At 39.9% G+C, this 15982-nt stretch overlaps 1 protein-coding gene across 1 annotated transcript in view; it reads right to left on the reverse strand.

The window, feature by feature from the left end:
• hcn2b (hyperpolarization activated cyclic nucleotide-gated potassium channel 2b) overlaps positions 1 to 15703 on the reverse strand; it is a 78423-nt gene extending 62720 nt beyond the window's left edge. The window contains exons 1-3 of the mRNA XM_047375113.1: positions 14810 to 15703; positions 11150 to 11573; positions 4212 to 4373 (exon numbers count right to left, since the gene is read on the reverse strand). Of these exons, the coding sequence (XP_047231069.1) occupies positions 4212 to 4373; positions 11150 to 11573; positions 14810 to 15672 (1449 nt within the window). The 5' untranslated portion in view covers positions 15673 to 15703. The remainder of the gene's footprint in view (positions 1 to 4211; positions 4374 to 11149; positions 11574 to 14809) is intronic.
• Positions 15704 to 15982: the final 279 nt, after the last annotated feature.

The following is a 15982-nucleotide window of genomic DNA, read 5'->3' on the forward strand; positions in this document are numbered from 1 at the left end:
AAGAAGAAGAGCCAGAGCAGAAAGGGTGGTTTACAGACCTCAAACGAAGAGGATTTATCCACCCAATGTTTAGGTCCAACTGCAGCAACCTGTTCCTGATCCTGAACCCATGCTTGTGGGAGGTACCTGTCTCACTCTAGAAGAGAGACAGAGACACAGATCCTCCAAACAGTGCTTTTACTGTGGTTTTGTAGCCACTTGTCCTATGTGTCCTGGGCCACTAAAAGACAGGGTCCACCAGCTTTGAAGGGGGGGTTGGTGGACCGCACACAGATTAGTAAGACCCCCAGATTCAGTTTACCTGCTACAATCATAGTAAACCAGCGTACCTTGACCTTACCTGCTTTGATAGATTCTGGCTGCGAACAGAACTTTATAGATACAGAGTTGGTAAACCAGGCAGGTATTGAGGTAGAACCACTAGATTCCCCATGTTCTGTTCTAGCTTTAGATGGTAAGAAACTACAGCAAATAACTCAGCGGACCAAACCTATAGAATTGTTATTGTCAGGTTATCACAGAGAGAAGACGTCTTTTTTTGTTTTTCTTGTGTCACAAGGCTCCTTAGTTTTAGGCTTTCCCTGGCTGCAGAAACATAATCCAAATTTAGACTGGTCTAAGTGCCGTGTTGTGTTCTGGTCCACAAATTGTCAATCATCCTGTCTCCAATCTGCCTTCTCCCCGAGTCCACCTCATCAAGCCAATAAAGAGGATGAGGTAATAGATCTGTCTCATGTGCCACTAGAATACCATGACCTAAAGGGAGTCTTTAGTAAAAATAAGGCCCTGTCTGTACCACCTCACAGACCCTATGACTGCGCGATCAACCTTCTTCCTGGTGTGCCCTGCCGACTAGTAGACTTTACAACATCTCACGCACTGAACAGAAGTCTATGGAGAACTATATAAATGACTCCCTGTCTGCAGGAATTATTCGGCCTTCCTGCTCACCGCTCGGAGCAGGTTTTTTCTTTGTAGGGAAGAAGGACGGCTCCCTACGTCCTTGCATTGATTATAGGGGTTTAAATCAAATCACCGTTAGGAATAAGCACCCACTTCCCCTCCTCTCCTCTGCTTTCAAACCATTTTATGGTGCCACTATATTCACTAAGTTAGATCTCCGTAATGCTTACCATCTGGTCAGGATCCGCCAGGGGGATGAGTGGAAAACGGCTTTCAAGACGCCGTTAGGCCATTTTAAATACTTGGTCATGCCTTTTGGACTATGTAATGCTCCTGCTGTGTTCCAGGCTTTAGTCAATGACGTGCTCAGAGATTTTATGAACATTTTTGTTTTCGTATACTTGGATGACATATTGATCTACTCAAAAGATGTTCGGGAGCATCGAAGACACGTTCGCCAAGTACTGCAACGCCTTCTGGAGGACCGCCTGTTTGTAAAGGCAGAAAAGTGTGAGTTTCATCAGTCTTCCATCACTTTTCTGGGTTACATCCTTGAGGATGGACATGTACGTTCAGATCCTGAGGAGATCAGAGCAGTATTAGAATGGCCGGTGCCAGACTCCCGCAAATCTTTACAATGTTTTCTCGGATTTGCAAATTTCTACAGACGTTTCATTAAGGATTACAGTCTTACCGCTGCACCTTTATCTGCATTAACTTCCTCTAAGGTCTCATTCTCCTGGTCACTGGAAGCTGAAGCAGCCTTTCAAGCTCTAAAAGAGAAGTTCTCTCAAGCCCCCATCTTGGTCCATCCAGATTCTACAAAACAGTTCATCATGGAGGTCGACGCTTCTGACATTGGTGTCGGTGAGGTTTTGTCTCAGAACTCAGAGGATGGGAGACTTCATCCTTGTGCTTTTTTCTCCCATAGGTTCAGTAACACAGAAAGGAACTATGACGTGGGGGACATAGAACTGCTGGGCATAAAACTGGCTCTTGAAGAGTGGCGCCACTGGCTTGAGGGGGCTGAACATCCCATTCAAGTCTGGACTGATCATAAGAACTTGGCCTACCTTCAGTCAGCTAAAAGACTTAACCAACACCAGTCTCGGTGGTCTTTATTTTTCTCTTGTTTTGATTTATGTATTTCTTTCAGGCCCGGACCTAAGAACACAAAACCGGATGCCCTCTCCAGACAGTTTGCCTCTGATGATTCCATGAAGGAACCTGCCGTCCAGTTGGGGCAGTCAGGTGGGAGATGGAAGACACAGTTCTTAGGGCTCAACAACAGGAACTTGATCCTGGCAATAGACCACCAAACCGCATCTATGTTCCGTCTAAAGTACGTTCCCGACTAATCGATTAGCTACACTCATCTAAATTTTCTGCCCATCCTGGTGTTAGCAGAACTATTGCTTTAGTTCAAAGGAGGTTTTGGTGGCCCTCTCTGCATAAAGATGTGAAGGAGTTTGTTCAGGCTTGTGCAACCTGTGTTAGGAATAAGTCCAGCAACCAGCCCCGCGGGCCTTCTCCAACCCCTCAGCATCCCGAATCGACCTTCGTCTCATATAGCTTTGGATTTTGTTGCTGGACTTCCCCCTTCCTCAGGTATGACAACAGTTCTCACTATTGTGGATCGCTTCTCTAAGGCATGTCATCTCATTCCCCTCAGGAAGCTTCCGTCAGCCCTACAGACAGCCAAACTTCTCTCAAAACATGTTTTTCATCTTTATGGAATCCCGCAGGACGTTCTCTCCGACCGAGGCCCACAGTTCATCTCTCAGGTTTGGAAACAGTTTGTCTAGTCCTAGGATCTAAAGTTTCATTGACCTCAGGTTATCACCCTCAGTCCAATGGCCAAACTGAAAGATTGAATCAGCAACTGGAGACCACTTTACAATGTCTCACATCCACAAACCCCTCAGATTGGTGGTCATACCTACCTTGGGTGGAGTATGCTTTGAATTCTCACGTTTCGTCAGCTACTGGTCATTCCCCATTTGAAGCCACTCTTGGTTATCAGCCGGCCCTGTTTTCTGCTGAAGAAAAATATATCACGATTTCTTCTGTCCACCAGCATGTCTGCCGCTGCAAATCCATCTGGAACACCACTGTCCAAACCCTACATTGCACTGCTGAGCAAAACAAGCGTTTTGCTGACCGAAGACGCCGGCCTGCACCTGAATACCAGAATGGACAAAAGGGTGGGTTGACAGCACGGGATATATCCCTCAAATATATGTCTCGCAAACTTTCGCCTCGTTTCATCGGTCACTATGAAATAGAGAATGTGATTAGTCCCTCTGTTGTTCACCTTCATTTACCTGCAAGTCTTCACATTCACCCTACATTCTATGTATCTCAGATAAAGCCAGTGCTCTCCAGTGACTCCAGTGACTTTTGCCCTCAGTGGTAACAAGCTCAGCCAAACAATAAATCTATGCTATGTTCTTCGACCTCATGTAACTTTGTTTATGCTCCTTGAAACTCTGAACTTTGGATTTACTTCGCTAAGCACTGACTACGTGTCTGGAAGTTTTCTGGATAACCAAGAGTACCTACGTTTTGAGGACTTCGTTTCCCATCTCCTGACTTCGTTTGGATTCGCATCAAGCTGGCAGTTTCCTGCTACTTTCATCTCCTGGATCAAGCCGTAAGCGTACCCTGTCCACCCTCCAACATGTTTGCTCCAAGCTCGTACACAACCTGGATCCCGAATCCCTCAACCCCTGGCGATCTGACCACACCTTTCTAGTAAGCTGTTCTCTTGATTATAAGAATTATTCGTCTTTAGCTCAGTGTCATTTAGTTCCTTGTTCTCACCAGTTCTCTTCCCCTCTTCCCGTACAGTTGCTGATTCGTCCATTCTTGTTTCCTGATTGTTTGAGACACAATAAAAACATTATCTTATTTATTCCTTTTCTCCTGAGTGTTTTTCTGTATGTGGGTCAGATCTATTTTGAGAATAATGACATGGACGGACATATAGCTTAAAGAAAAGAGACACCCCAAATGAGAATAAAGGACAGCATTTAATGAAAGTGGGATTTTTTTCACCATCTCCTCTCTTCCTTGTAGGTGGGTGTTTTACTAGCAGTCCTGTATATGTCTTTGCATGCATGTGTGAACACTCATCTTTGGGTGAAGCTCAATTTCCTAATTTGGCTGCATTTAGCTCTCCACTTTGCTCCAGTAGAGAATGTGTTCCATGTTTTGATTGTTGCTGATTTGTTGCCCAGCATTTTTCATCTGCAATTTCCAGAATGAGGTGATTAAGAAGCACCTTAGAAACAAGGCATACTGCTTACCACCATCTTGTTGAGTGAGACCCAGCAGTCGGACGGAAAATCCTGCAGCATGGGGACAAGGAACTGCAGACAGCCATCCCAGTGGCACAGCAGCAGCATCATCGCAATGAGGTTGATTATTCGCATCACAGCACTGGCCAGGTCGTAGGTCATGTGGAAGATCTGTCAGCAGAAGCAGAGATGGAAAGGGAGGTTACACAAGTGGAGAGTCAGGAGGGAATGCTGTGCTATGTGTGTTGAGAATTAACAGTCATTGTTTAAACAGGCATAGTTACAAGTCATTGAATGGCAAACACAGCCAAATTTGTTTTCACTGCTCATCCATTATGGTGTAACACATTCATCAGTGGCTGTTCTTCAAGCTTTGTTTTTGAAGACAGGGCTTTTCTTTTGACCATTTTGACTCTACGAACTAGAGCTTAATTAACCAGAAAGCTTTCCTGACTAGGTTTTCTTATAAAGTCATTAGGCTGATTATGTTCTGGGGAAAAATTTTAAAAATTAACTTGATCAACAGAAATGAATTGTCTTTGACAAGTTTTAAAATGCCTATCATACTGTTGCGCATAAAAAACCAATCACATTCAAAAATCAGTGGCTCCTTGGGTACACTGTAGTTAAACTAATATGAAAAGAGCAGCTGTTGACACAAAACTCATATGCAAAATCTGTGAATGATTTTTCGTTTTAACTGCTGTAGATTTATTTAATCCAAGTTACAATGAGAAACTTCAGCAGAGTACCTACCTAGTCTGGAAAAGTTTTGTTTGGAATTAAATTTAGGTATTTTCCAGGAATAACTTGATGTAATATTTGTATTTCCTTTATTCCCTATCCTATTGTCCTTCCTTCCTTCCTTTGTTTTTTGCAGGTTTCACATTTAAAGCCTGACCAGGTCCTTTACCATCCATCCTCCCATAGTCTGGCAAAACACCGTTGAAGCGTTGGAAACATATATGCACAGATCTAATAAAATAGGTTTACGGACAAGTCGAAGCCATTTTAGGCTTAAGTGAATTATTTTCAGAGGTGAAAACTTGTGAATGTTCATAGTTGTAAAGAACATTTAGGTGCTTTGGTGTTGTTGTTTCTGAGCTTCAGGTAAGATTTTGGTGTCAGCCTTGTAAACACTATTCAGTTCAATCTTCTTGGCTGTCAGCCAGGCTGTGTTGCCATTGTGCATGTGTGGGTAACATTACATGGTGTGTAATCCTGATTTAACTAGGCCAACTGGAGACTTCACTAAATCATGAGTAAAAGTGTATTTTCCCAAAAGGTACAGAAGTGTCCAGCAGGGAGGGGAAGTAGGCCAGACATTGTATGTCTGCTTTCTCAGTTCATATATTTTTGCATGCTACAAAGACCCTGTTTCATGAGCCAAGCTGATGGTTTCTTATTTTAGATCATGCTAATTTTTTGCAAAATTCATGAAAATCATCTTATATGTGAAGTAGGAACAAACATGTCTGGAGATGTAAACGAGCAGCCGCTGTCAGGAATTTTACAGTTAGGGAGCAGCCGGGTCGGGATATTCTGTAACTCCTCCCATCATTTCAGAGACCTCGCTGGCACCAACTTGCAGCTGGCTGGAGTAATAAACCCACAATCATATCATACCCCACTTGCTGATATGCATATAGTGACACAGTCCTATCTTGGGCATGAATGTTATATTAATTTTAGCTTTTAATGATGCACTGGAACCATTGTTTTTCCAGGAACGAACAATTATACAAAACATTTTTTTTCTAAAAGTAATAGAGTGCACACATTTGAATTTATTGTGGATTTTCTCTAATCAACATAGACTCAAATATTTACATATAAGCTCCTGGTATTTGGATAAATGTCCCTGAGGAAGTTGCAGTAATATCACATTCTTTTTGTAGCCATCACCAACTAACTGAAATAATTCTGGTTTCCTTACTTAAACACTCACAGATGGTAGAGTTGATTGGTGACTGGTTTGTTTATTCAAACATAGCCAACTTTTAAACATAGTCAAAAATGTCCTATAGACTTAGCCGTTAGGACATACCAAAACTTATGGTTAGCCTGCTTTATCGATACTGAAACCAGTTTTTGATGAGTGCTTGGTTTCAGTTAACTGATTTAAATTGTTTAAGATGTTCAAGAGCAACCCAAGAACTCCAGAGGCTCAAGCCTGCCATTAACTGTAAGATCATTCAACACCAGTGCCACTGTCTGCATGTTAGGAGTTAAACAGCAGTTCTAAAATCCACAACCAGCCACAAGCACAAGTCCAATATTCTGTAGAGAAAGATGTTCCACTCAGACAAGACGAATATAGAGCTCATTTCTTGCAACAGGAGGAGTGTTTGGAGGGAAAAATGTGAGTCTTTCAAACCTAGGAGCATGGTAGTGTTAGCATCACGCTGAGGAAGTGGAACTGGTGCACTGCACAAAGGTGATGGAACTATGAAGACAGAAGACTTCCAATAAATTATATGACAAATTAAAGATTAAATGGTTGAAAGACGGACACAACTGAGTAGGCATGGGCATTGTAGAGTTCAATTTTATATCACAATGTTTTGTGGTATTTATATCAATAACAATAAAAGCGATAATAAGAAAACTATTTACAACTTTTTTTCAGTCTTTGTAGGTAACTGTATGGCTGTGCCTGCATGTCACAGAAATCATAGCCAATGCTGCTCTTAAAAAAAAACTATTTTTAAGTAGGCTTCTTCAGGATACCAGTTACATAAAGAAGCGTGATGTTCATCACTAAACTGCACACAGTAACTGCATTTAATCATATTTTCGAATGTGTCAATTTATAATGATGCTAAAAATAGTAAAAATTACAATCCGACAATACAGTCAGTATTTGGAGTTTCAAACATCATTAATTGAAATTTATCAATGTCACGATAAATACAAATTCTTATCAAAATAAGGGATTTTTTTCACAGTAGCGATAAACAATACAATACATGCCTATCTCTACAACGGAGGATTCTAATGGGACTATGATCCAAAACGCATATCTTAACTGGTTTTCGAATGGATCAAGCTGTCTGCCATTAATGTTTCTGGGCCCAGATCTTAACTCTATTGAAACTTTGTGGACCGTGTCTTAAAATTAGATCTGTACCAGAGGTTTAAATGAACCATGCCATTTCTGATAGGAAGAGTGGTTAAACATCCAGCAGGAATCATACCGGAAGGGTGTTGATGGCTACAAATTAAAATAAATAATTTAAAGCCCAATATTTGTTTTGACATTCATGCCCATCGTAAATGTAAGTAAATTTCTGAGTTTGGCTCCAAAGGGCTCTCGGTTTTTTTTACTGGATCAGCAGAACAATGATATAAGTAAGAATTGCTTTTAGCCTCTGCAAAGAAGCCAAAAAACATTGGCTAGTGCTACTTTATGTTCTATCTTTTTTCTCTTCTTTGCTTCCTCAGTACATAAAAAATACTGTATGATTTACAAAGAAACCACCAAAGCCAATACTTTTTGTCCCTTTTATTTTATATATTTACCATCTTGAAAAATGTCCATTGTCTTTAGATGGTCGTGGAGCAGTAAGACGGACAACAAGCTGTGAGGCCCACTCAGGGATTAGGAGGCATTCGGACTGTGACTAATGACTCTGCCGGACTAATGTTCCCCCTGACACCCTAACTGCCTTAGCTATGTATCACAGTCACACCTCAATCTGGGTCAAAGTATATCACCGTGACCACAGGTGAAGGCAGATGAAACAAATCCATTCCTTCATGCTGTGAGTAGTTAAATGTACTTTGATAAAGTGGTCAACAAGATGATTACTGGCCATGGATGCAGGTCTTTTCTAAATTACATGTTCAATAGGTTATAAAAACAAAGCAACAACACATGGTTTCTGCCTCAGGAAACTTCTTCATATTTTCCCCTGATGCTCATGACTTTCCTAGTGCTGGTTCAACTTTACAACTATGTAAAGCAGAAACCTTCTATTTGAGTCCTCCCCTGAACAGCTTATTTTGAAACCATCACAACACCTAAGTAAGCTGAGCTGGGCCAAGCAAAGGGAGGGTTAAAGAGCTAAGTCTGGATTGAGCTGAGCAGAGTAGAGCTCAGCTGAACTAAGCAGTTCAGGGCAGGGTGTGTGTTTAAATCAGAAATTATGCCTCTCACTGAACTTAAATGACCAGTCCGTAATCAGAATGGTCCTGGCTGTTTTCAGAGTGAGAGTAGATGTTGGGTTTGTCAATTTGGTCTGTTTGTACACAAAAAAAACAACAACAAAAAAACAGATGTAGGCAGTAAACCAGGCAGTAATTGCTGTTTGCGCAATGTGGCTGGGACATATAATGGATGATAACCCATCTATCAATAGATTATGCTTATTGTCTCTGGAGAAGTAATGAGTATTCCCTCAATTATTTGTGTTTTGCTTTAGGGTTTCCTGTGACTTTTCAAATATATTATAAAATGTTTTATAAACTTTGTCTTGTTTGTTTTTGGCCAGTGTTAAAACTCAGTAAAGCAACTTTGCTAAAAACAAACTTGTCAAATCTAAATCAGTTAGATTTAACATAGAGTCAAAGAAGAGGAGCTAAATTAATACAAATATTTTCATCAGAACTTTTGCTGCAGCTTTTTGGATCATCGGAAGTCTTTTAACTGATATTTTTCTTATCTTCTCATAGTAAGGAATTACAATAGTCCAGCCTTGAAGTAACAATTGCTTGGACTATTTTTTCTGTGTTTTCGGAGGTTTCAGAAGGAAATCCTGTGAACCTGTTTAACATGGGATTTAAAGGTTCTTTATGTTATTACCTCAGGCCACCAGAGTAAGTGACTGACTTAGAAGTTGCTTTTTAAAAGACTCTCCAAAGACAACTTCTGTCTTATCTGAATTTAAAAGCAGAAAATGTAAAGTCATCCAGTTTTTTTGTCTTCAAGATATGTTTAGAAGAACTGACATATCTGTTTCCCATTACCTATATAAAATAGTGGTTATCTCTATCAACTCTTCTTCATCTTAGTATTATTATTAAGTTTTGTTTTGTCTGTCTGATTACTTTGTTGTTTATTTGGTTATTTTTTGTGGTTTTACATCTGTCAGCTTGTTTTTAACTTCTGTAAAGCACTTTGTGGTTAACCTGGATTTATGGAAAATGCTCTAAAGTCAGCTTGATTGACTGGAATGCAATAAACTACCCAATCTAGCAGTTTCTGTGATGGTAAAATATTGTAGATTTAGACATACTTGATCTCTGTCATTTCACTATCTGATTAGCAATTCCAAAAGTATTCATACCCCTGTGACATTTATTTTATTTAATTAATTTCCCTTTGGGATCGATAAAGTATTTTTAAATTGAATTGAATTGAATTTAAATTATTTTCATTTAACAAAGTTTGTGGTACAAAATGAGACAGGCATCTACCAAAAGAAAACATAACAATGTGGAAAGAGTATCAATTTTGAGAAAAACTAATTCGAGTTTTAACTTACATTTTAATATGACATGGCATGTCAAAAATTATTTACACCAGTCTGAATTATCAATGGAAAAATCTTTGTTTGCATTAAAACAATTAAACCCTTCTTATAATCGGTGACCAGCTTTCTGCATGTTTCCACTTGTGTTTTGATAATTTATCTTTATGATGAGCTTCAAGTATTTGAGATTAGAAAGCCTCCTTGCCATTACCCTAATGTTTAGCTCTCTTCAGAGACTCTGTATCTGATTGTATTTTGGGCTCTGGCTGAGCCACTTCAGAATGTTAATGTTATTTCCAGTCATATCGAACAAGTTGGTAAAATAAATAAAAATCATCAATATTTTCAAAATCTGTTCTAGATCAGTCCAAATCTACCAGGGTGTGAATAATTCTGGGCTTAATTACATGCATGTGGGCTACATGTCTTGTTTTCTTCTCTCAGTTAGTCTGTCAGTGTTAACTCAGCCCCTTTCATGCCTTGTCTGTATGAAATGTCACACAAAAAAAACAATTATAAAATTAGAAAGATAAAATTCCTGTTAAGAGAAGAAAATGCAATTAATTTTGTTGAAATGTTTGTTCACATTCCCATGACACTCCCTTTTCACTTTCCTGCCGACAAGCACAAATTATGCTTTAATTAACTGCATCAGTAAACTGGGTTATAATGATCTATAATCCAACCTTCGGGTTTTATTGTGATACAGCATTGTAAAATCTCATTTATTCGCCTGTTGGAAAGTTATTATGAACAGAGGCACAGTTAAGATATGCAAAACACAATTACTTTTTTACTCGCATGAGATGCTGCACTGAAATCCAATTTTTCATTATTGGTTAAAGCACAGTCAGAATGGATTTGTTTTTAGGAGAAGTCAATATTTCTTTATTATAATCAAACTGAACATTTCCAGTGGCTTGCAATGTTAGACCAATAAACACCTGTGCTGAACAGCAAAAGTCATGGAGATAATTCTAAAAAGGTTTTAAAAAATTGCTGATTATCCGAAAGCTTTTCTATATCCTGCACATTCTGACATCATCTGTACATGCAACATACAAAATTAAAAGTAGAAGACAAGTATTTTGTGTTATTTGCAATGTTGTGCGAACAATGTCTATTCCTATGGGTTAATTATTCAACAAATTAGTTTGATGAAATGTATTCTAATTATGACAAAAGATTATCAGGACAGATTTGTAGCAATGTTTTATAATTCTTACCCAGCCTCTGTCTCAGCTCCATTTTTTTTTTCAAATGTTCTTTGTTTTTCACTCCTATGACTGAAAAAAATAAACTTATTTTGTAATTTGCTTAGCTGTTAAATAAAAAGTGTCCTAATTGTCTGCCAAATAAGGCACTTTTCCACCTAAACACCCATTCATTGGTACCTATTTAACCTTTGATGATCTGTAACAAACCCTCCTCCTGTTCCGGTGCCTAGAGGATAAAATATGAATCTTAGTGTACCTCCTCCCACTGGTGGATGTAACGGATGAGTCTGGACAGCCTGAGGAGGCGCAGCAGACTGAGGATCTTGGTGAATCGGACGATGCGCAGGGCCCGAGCTGTTTTGTACACCTCCGAGTCGATCCCCTTCTCTACAATGAGGAAGATATAATCCACAGGTATGGAGGAAACAAAGTCCACAATAAACCAGCTCTTTAGGTACTTCTTCTTGATCTTCTTGGGATCCAAGATGATCTCGGTGTTGTCCTCGAACACAATGCCAGTCCTGAAGTTGAGCACCAGGTCCATAAGGAAGAAGGTGTCTGAGACCACGTTGAAGATGATCCAGGGTGTTGTTGTCTCGTCTTTAAAGAACGTGATGCCAACCGGGATGATGATCAGGTTGCCCACCATGAACATCAGCATGGTGAAGTCCCAGTAGAACCTGAGAGGAAGAGGATTAAACTGAAGATTCATGTGTGCCAAGTCCAATGCTGAAGTTTTCAACATGATAAGTTATAAATATGTATTTCTGTCCTTGAGCTGACTAAAGCTATCTACAGCAACCTCCAGAGTTTATAAAGATGTGGGGAAAAATAAATTTAACTTTAATTGCAGTAGCATAAAAACTTTTATTTCTCTCCAATTTGAGTAAAATTTTTCAGCAAAAAAAAAAAACAATTTTAAGAAATATTTGCATTTTTATTTTACAAATCAATGGCCTTCTAACAAAATACATGTAACTGAAGAATCTGTTTTTGTCATTTCTTTACCTAATGTTATTTGACTGAGGAACTTAAGGTATAATGGCACAAGACACAGAGGCTCATTACTCTTAGCCACTCTTCAGAATGGAAAAGACAAATGAACATGCCATTTAAGAAAGCCAATGACTACAAATATGGCCACTCACCTAACTTTGTCTGTATTTACAGTTAGAACACAAAGAAAGAAGTTGCAAACACCAGGAAGTAGAGCTGCAGGATATCCAGAAAATATGTAATTGTGATACCAACACTGAAAATCGTGATATTGATTATGATTAACCCAGCTTTTTTTACTCTTCTTATTTTACCGTTACACAAGATCCCCACCAGTAACTTTAGCATCAGTGAGCTTTAGCATCTTAGCCATTAAAAATATACACCGGGTGTGTGAAATAAGAGCAGGCAGGAGTCCAATAAACAGGCCAAATATATTATCAATAGGCAGAATGTTGATGCACGACATTTGACATATATCTAAGCAAATATTATATTTATGCAGCAATTGTGATATTTCACTTATTAATATTATGATAGCGAAGAAAATTCAATATATTGTGCAGGTCTAACTGGAATTGTGACAAAAAAAGCCTGGACAAGGACCTATATTTCTCTTGCCACCATGGACAGTGAGCAGGCAGTTTAGGGAAGTTAAAACAACAAAACCTTGAAACTTCACTGTGAAATGCTTAATAAATAAGTAAAAACCATTAGAGGCCATATGCTAGGCATTTGATTGGGAAGAATGCCATAAAAAAAAGCAATTTCTGTCAAACCATCATGGTAGAGCAGTAGAGTTTGCTAGACAACACTGAGAATTTAACTGGAACAGTGTGCTTTGGTCAGATAAGTAAGACTGCTATTCAGCAACAAACACTCAAGATCAATCTGGCATGAAGCAAAGGAGGATTGTGTGGAAAAGCACCTCATGCACACAGTTAGGTACATTGGAAAATATGTGAAGCTGTGAGATAATTTATTTTTCAAAGGCCCTGGGAACGTTGTTAGAGTGCATCGCATCCTGAACTCTTTGGAAAACAGGAATGTTTTCTATATAATCTCATACCATGTTGATATCTGTGGCTACAGTGATTTTGCAAGAAGAAAAAAATCCTTATGTCTTTTTTCACCTGGTGTGTAATGGTTTAAATTAAAATCTGGGCTTATTTAAATGTTTCAGTGCTAGAAAGGAAGAGTTGATTATTTATTTAAGGCTTTTTACACATCTTTACCATGGTTACCAATTAGAGCACAGTAAAGTCTGAACTACTAATGTCCAGACACTCACGGTGCTGCTATTAACAGCAGATATCACATGCCAGCAAAGGTGCTGATTAGGCTCCACCAGTGCACATGTCTTTTACTGGAACAGTATGAAACAAATCATTCTGGAGGATGACATATTTAGAAAACAGTGCTGACATTTACAATAGAGATATAAAACCAATGAGCTACACAATTTATTTTTTTTTCGCCATTTTGTTCTTCTTTTATTGCTTTAACCTCGATCATCTGATTAAGCAATGTATATTATCAGAGTAACTTGTATAAATTTAAAGCTGTGAGATCCAGCTGGTAACAAATTACTGATTGTAACTTAAAGGTATGATGGACCCCACAGGGCTGGCTAAAGTTTACATTTGGGCCCTAGGCAGAATTAATTATGGGGCCAGCTTGCAGCCCAACAGCCACTGAAGCACCATCATTTTTATTTGTTTTTGCATTATTTATATAACTAGTGGCACAACAATGCATTTCCTAACTGACTGTTTATTAACAACAATATAAAAAAACTAAAAGTCATTATCAGAATTGTCAAACAAGCGATCACAAAAAACTCTGAACTTCTCACAGTTGCTGCCAGATAAAAAAAGAAAATCATTGAAAAGTTGATTTTATTTTAGTAATAATTAAAACGTGGAGCTCCCTTATTGCAGAGTTTCATTACATGCAGAATGAAAAGCTTTATACATTTATTTCTCAGTTGTCATGGTATAATGGCTTATGGCTACTGAACACCCAAAAATTCAGTTTTTAAGAAAATCTGAACTGGAAAATTAAATCAGCTTATCCTGGTTGCTTGTACACCTTTTTATACCACACTTTTTCCTTCCACCAAACCTTCCAATACTATGCTTGGGGATAGCACTCTGTGAACAAATAGCTTTTGTGGCTTACCCTGAGGGTGTCAATGACGGCCTCCTGAACTGACAAGTCAGCAGTCTTCCCCATGATTGTGTAGACCATAACATGGACATAACACTACTTTTTTTACACAAAAAAAACAGTCATTCAACTTATATTAAGTACTACTCCAATGTCCTGACAAGTTGTAAGCCAATCATCGAAATAACAGAAATAGCATCTTGGAACATATCACTGTGTGTAATGTAGAGGTTTACTTTTTGAACTGAATCAAAGAAATAAATTAACTTTTCTATTATATTCTAATTTATTGAGAGTTGCCTTTGTAAGACAACATTTTGCAGGAGCTGTCCCTGGTGCTGAAGCTGACTTTTTCGCATATTTTGAAACAACCGTTGCCAAACTTCTCCGCCTGCGCCCTGAGGAATAAAAATACTGCTGTGGACGCAGCATTTTATCAACGTATGCAAGAGTCTGCACTACGAAAAACACTGATCAGCTGCTCTTAGCCTCAATATGTCTGTGTCCATTCATGTGGGACAGATAAAAAATATGAGTTGAAGCTTTTCCCTACGAAAATATGGGAACGATTAATAATTCTTTGCGTGCACTCAGTTATTTTAAGGTGCTTAATAAAGCTTTAATGGATCTGTTTGCTCATCTAAGGTTGATTTGAGCCTATCCGACATTATTTGCGGACGCCTCTTTACTTTACATAAAAATCACTTTAACAGGATGAACTGTTCATAACCCAGTTCTGACCGGCCCATACCTGAAGTCGCTGTATGGGTGGATTATCCAGTTACCCGCAGATTTTACCCGCTCTTGCTCCTTCTCCACTGCCTTCTGGCTCCCGAACATGCGCAGGGAGAATTTGTTAACTCCAGGCTGGAGCATGGAGCTGAACTGCCGCTGCATGTACGTCTGGTTTCCCCTGGATTCCCCATCGTCCGGAACTATCTGTGAACTGTCCTCCGCTTTAGTGAAAGTGACAGAGTTTCTGGACTGCACACTCGGGGTGTGACCTTTACCAGTCGGGGCGCTGGAGAAGGAAACTCTGGAGTCCTTTTTCTCCGTCGCTGCGGCGGTCTTGACCTCAGTCCCGGCAGTCCCCTGAGTTAGGGACCCCGCTATAGTGACAGAAGCGTCCATCCCCCCTGCCTGCCCTTTTCCGTCCTCACTCCCTACGGCTCCATCTGCCTGCTTTTCTTGTCTGGATATGAGAGAAGACAGGCTCCCTGAACTAGTCGGGTCCCGTCTACAGTCTCCGTTCTTGTTGCATATCATTCCAACGGGCCCCGCTCCTGTCACGCTTGACTCTGAAACTGTGTCCCCTCTGTGGTCTGACACTGAGCCACCCCGGCCGCCAGACGCTTCCCTCGGGCATAACAACACAGAGGCGGCGCTGTCAGTGGCGCTCAGAGGTCCCTTAAAGGAGTCCTCGTCCTGCAGGAGCCACAGCTCGTTGTTGTTGTTGGAGTTTTTGCGCGCAGCCCCGCCTCCGAGCGTGAATCTCTTCATCTCGGCCCCCGAGCCGCTCCCATCATCGGCGCATCCGCTCGAACTGGCAGCTACTGGAGGAGGCAGAGGCTGCTGAAATCTGGGCTCCTCCTCGCCTACCTCCGCCTCGTCCATAACACCGGCAGGAGGAGACTCCCTTTATACCTTAAACCAGGAAAGAGATGGAGGAGGAGCAGTAGCTCTCTATTTTCCATTCACATCACTTCAGGGAGAAGAGCGGCGTGGCGTTACTATGGCTGCACATTGCCAGCTGTTTTATTGTATGTTTGCAGAAAGATGATGACATGATGGTCAGCCTTGAGATACAAACACACGCAGGTAGCTTCTGCAAAAGAGGTCAACCACATCTAAGCTGATTGACACTGAAAAAAGGGAGAAAACACCCAAAAATAAACATACCGTAAAGTCTACATAATTAATACAT

The sequence above is a fragment of the Girardinichthys multiradiatus genome, chromosome 9 (genome assembly GCF_021462225.1).
Source record: "Girardinichthys multiradiatus isolate DD_20200921_A chromosome 9, DD_fGirMul_XY1, whole genome shotgun sequence".
Taxonomy (NCBI): Eukaryota; Metazoa; Chordata; class Actinopteri; order Cyprinodontiformes; family Goodeidae; genus Girardinichthys; species Girardinichthys multiradiatus.